At 49.9% G+C, this 3855-nt stretch overlaps 1 protein-coding gene across 1 annotated transcript in view; it reads right to left on the bottom strand.

Annotated features, from left to right (window-relative positions):
• Positions 1-1720: 1720 nt before the first annotated feature.
• The window catches only part of LOC125959579 (mucin-5AC), a 36639-nt gene continuing 34504 nt past the window's right edge, over positions 1721-3855 (bottom strand). The window contains exons 8-9 of the mRNA XM_049692405.1: positions 3788-3855; positions 1721-1786 (exon numbers count right to left, since the gene is read on the bottom strand). The exon at positions 3788-3855 is cut by the window's right edge and continues 608 nt beyond it. Coding sequence (XP_049548362.1) covers positions 1721-1786; positions 3788-3855 — 134 coding nt within the window. The remainder of the gene's footprint in view (positions 1787-3787) is intronic.

Genomic DNA, 3855 nt, shown 5'->3' with positions numbered 1-3855 from the left:
TCCACCCAACGATCCATTGAAGCAACAAATCCAAAACTCATAAAAGCGAAAGCAGTTCATCCGACATTAACACTGCGCCCTCGGCCGATTATCAACCGACCAAAGGCCGCCCCTCGTAGCTGAGCTGGTCATTTGCCAAAGGATCAAGACGGAATCTACTTTGAAAAATACTCCCCTCCACTCGTGACCCCCCCCCTTGTCCGGACTCGGACTCCCGGACTACGCATCGTATCGTATCTGTTAATGGAACACGACGAAATGGCTCTTTGATGAAGCGTTTACCCAACCCCGTCTTTTATACATCTTTTTTACCCCCACCTCGCTGTCCCCTCTGTACCCTCGCACCGGGGCACATCAATAGACTCGTACGCACTCGTGAAACAAATAAGAAAGTTCCCGTCGACTGGTGCCACGTCGCAAATAGCAATCCGAATCCGACGTGGAAAGGAGGAGGTGGAGTTGCAAAAACAATCTTCTTGAAATATTATGAGCTCCATCAAGATAAAGCACCCGCTCTGTGTGTATGTGTGTGTGTGTCGTGGAAAGTGTCTCCGTGGTGTCCTCCGTGGCACACCACCACTAGTATATGTTAGTATGCCACTAGTATATGTTAGTATCTGTCAGTAATTACCGAGGACCAGGAGCTGCCGTCACTCCCGGCCCGTGTCCCGTGGGTTCGGGATGCCTGGAAATGTTGTTTTGCTGCGGTGGCTTTTGCCAGTTTTTATCCAACTTTTATCGTTGACACCCGACGAAAGCGAAGAAATGTGTTAAATTATTGATAGCATCTCCGGTGGTGGAGGAGACGGCGGTAGCCCTCTCTCTCTAACTGCCCCACCCCTTGGATCCTTGGCACTGTTTGCGCTCATTCAATTCAATCTCCCCCCTCCTTATCGGCTGGCAAGGGCGTCCAGCCGGAACAGCAGCAGGAATGACAGCAATTGCCGGGACCAAGGCGAAGAAGCCAAACGCCGTTGCGGGACATCATGCGTGCTCCATTGTACGGTTCGAGGCATTCGGAAGCAACGATTTGCGTTGCTTCAAGCGGCAAGAGTGAGATAGAAAGAAGAAGAAGAAGAGATAAATAGAGAAGAACCCAGCGGTAGTGGTGAAGGGGGAGAAGATCATTCCACACAGCTCTGCTGGGCAGTGCTGGGCGTCCTCGGGTACCTTTCAGCACAGCATCCGGTGGTGGTGACCGGCACGGCAGCCCGAAGGACGAAGCACGGAAGGGACGCGGACGGTTTGAGCATATTTATGCATTCCGAGGCACCGCAGGGGATTTCCACCGCTCCGCACCGCTCGGCTTGTACTGTAAATACGCAATCTCAGGGACAGCGTCCCTCTATCCCGTACACGTGTATGAGTGCGTGTGTGTGTGTGTGTGTAGATCATACCAAAAGCCCGCCGGACCGGGCGAACGCTCGAACGTTCAGCAGATTGATGGAAGGTTAATTGGGGCACCGGCACCGTATGGTTTCGCTTAGTTAATGGAAATGAACTTTTTGCTTCCTCTGCCTTCTGTCCCACCCCTCTCTTTTTTGTACCCATGCGTATCCCATGCGCATCCCCCACCGGAAATGGGCAGCGGAAGTGTTTAAAGCCCGTTCAAAAACGCAATCCCGACGACTTTAATGTAGGTCGAGTCCGAGAGGGATCGAGGGAGAGGAATTTAAATGCAAAAGGGCCTGTTCCGGGAATGTGTTTAACATACGCTGACCTAGGAAAGCCTCTGGCCGATATCGTATAGCTGATAGTAGAGTCGAGGTGAAGCACCTTTATGGAGCTGTGATAAATCAGAGAATTTATCAGGCATCAGTTTCATCAAACTGCCATTTTGATGGCCTGGAAGCCATCAGTGTACTTTAGATTGACTTTCGTTCTTCAATATGATGTCATTATGCATCATATGCATATCCATGTTATGTTATAATACATAAATTGTAGTTAGTTCCTGATGCTCTCAATATTTTTTTTTCCAAAGAAACGTTACGAGCTTGTTTACTTATCAAACATTTATCAGATTTCAGCAGATCATCTTAATTAGCACTTTTACGATAAGTTATCAATTTTTAACTTGTTTTACTAACCATGAAAACACTTTCCAGCTTTAGAAAATTTTCATACGAAATGCCTCCATAATCCAGATCCGCTTTAAACGCTCCGCTCGTTGGCATATGACACACATCTCGGTGACACGTGCAGCAGACTTAAGACTGTGATCCATCATAGTAACCGGAGGTTTGGTTTCAGCAACAACGCTGCTGGCAACGGACTACTCTGTCATTTTCGTACATCCACTTACGAGCAGCGACAATAGCTGTTACAAACTCAAAAGGTATCGAGTATCTGTCTGTTGTTCAATACTTACATTTTGTGCATAAATCTAACCGATTCCTTCAACATGGTTTAGTTCTTGTGGCATTAAATTATGGAACACAAACACAGTGTCGTAGATGTAGATCACTTTTATTAATGAAATTAGGTACCTCGCCTTCGAATGAGAATGTTTAAAATCTTACCAATATCAATCGTTGTAATAGCCACGCATACTGCTTAGAATTAAAACTACTCCCTCCTCTCCGAGTAGCACGCAGTGGCCGCAGTGGCCACTATTCCCTCCCTCTCTCTCTCTCTCTCTCTCGCCACTCCGCGAACCCGTTATCATTATCGATAGAATAAGTTAAGGTCGGTTTTCGAGCTTATCAACTATACACTGGTACCTACTACTACTACTACTGCTACTGCTATGTCCTGTGCACTGCGCCTTGCCATGGATGTGCGTGTTTCAGTTTGTATGTATTCTGTATTCCTGTACAAGACGGCACGGCAAGAAGAAAGGGACCTTCCCTCTCAATTCCATGCCATGCCACGGGACTTATGTTTGCCTCTACTTCTTACTTACTGAGTTACTGAGTGCTCTGCGCCACCATCACCACCACCAGTGTACCATAGCGTTCGCCATGGTTTTGTCCTGTTCTGTCAACCGCCGTAGGTAACGTAACCTTATCTACTAGCTACCACACCGCCGCCGTCGCCGCCGCCGCTTACTGAGATGTCTCAAAATCGAATTACGGGAAGGAGACACCTTCCTCCCTTCTGACCCCGCAAACACGCTGTCACAGTCCACGCACACGCAGCAGGCCGTGGCATCATCATCTACGAATCAGTCTTAAGAGTAAACAACCTAACGTCGTCGTGTAGTATCAGCATCCTTGTGCCCGGGGGGTCGGGTGTACGGCGGCGGGGGGAGGGGACGATTCGCAAAATTAAATCTCATACTGTAAAGGACTTCCTGGCTGGCTGGCTAGCCCACGCCGGGCCACCAACGCACCGGAAACATCGTGGTTCCGATTTGAGAGAACGCTCCTTCACTCACAAATTGACAGCCGCACCGCACGCTGCCACCTGTCAACGCTGACAGGAAGCAAGAAGGGAAAGGCCACTACTACCCGAACCGAGCTCATTGTGGTCACCGTTAGCCACCACTCAATTATCACCTCTCCAACATCGCCCCTCGCGATTCCGGAAGAACCATCCATCGAGCAAGCGAGCACTCGCTGCGCTGCGTCCGCCTGCCCTAACCTCAACAGCTCCTCCGGTATCCGGTCCGGTCCAGTGTCAAAGCCACGGCACGGCACGGTAACGGCTAACGGCCCCATAACGCGGCCGTGCCGTGGCCGGGCGTTTACGAGTCGAAGCGCATACTGGCCCGTACCACAGTTTCGACCATCGTGTTATTTTTATTACTTCCCGGGTGTTGCCGGTGCCGGTTGCCGGTTGTGACCTGCTGCGATGCCATTCCTCCTCGCTCCTGCTGACCAACACTTGCTACCGGTAGTGCGCTCCCAATCC

Source organism: Anopheles darlingi, chromosome 2, assembly GCF_943734745.1.
Source record: "Anopheles darlingi chromosome 2, idAnoDarlMG_H_01, whole genome shotgun sequence".
Taxonomy (NCBI): domain Eukaryota; kingdom Metazoa; phylum Arthropoda; class Insecta; order Diptera; family Culicidae; genus Anopheles; species Anopheles darlingi.
The sequence above is the reverse complement of the archived record's forward strand: the minus strand, read 5'-3'. Positions and strand labels throughout refer to the sequence as shown.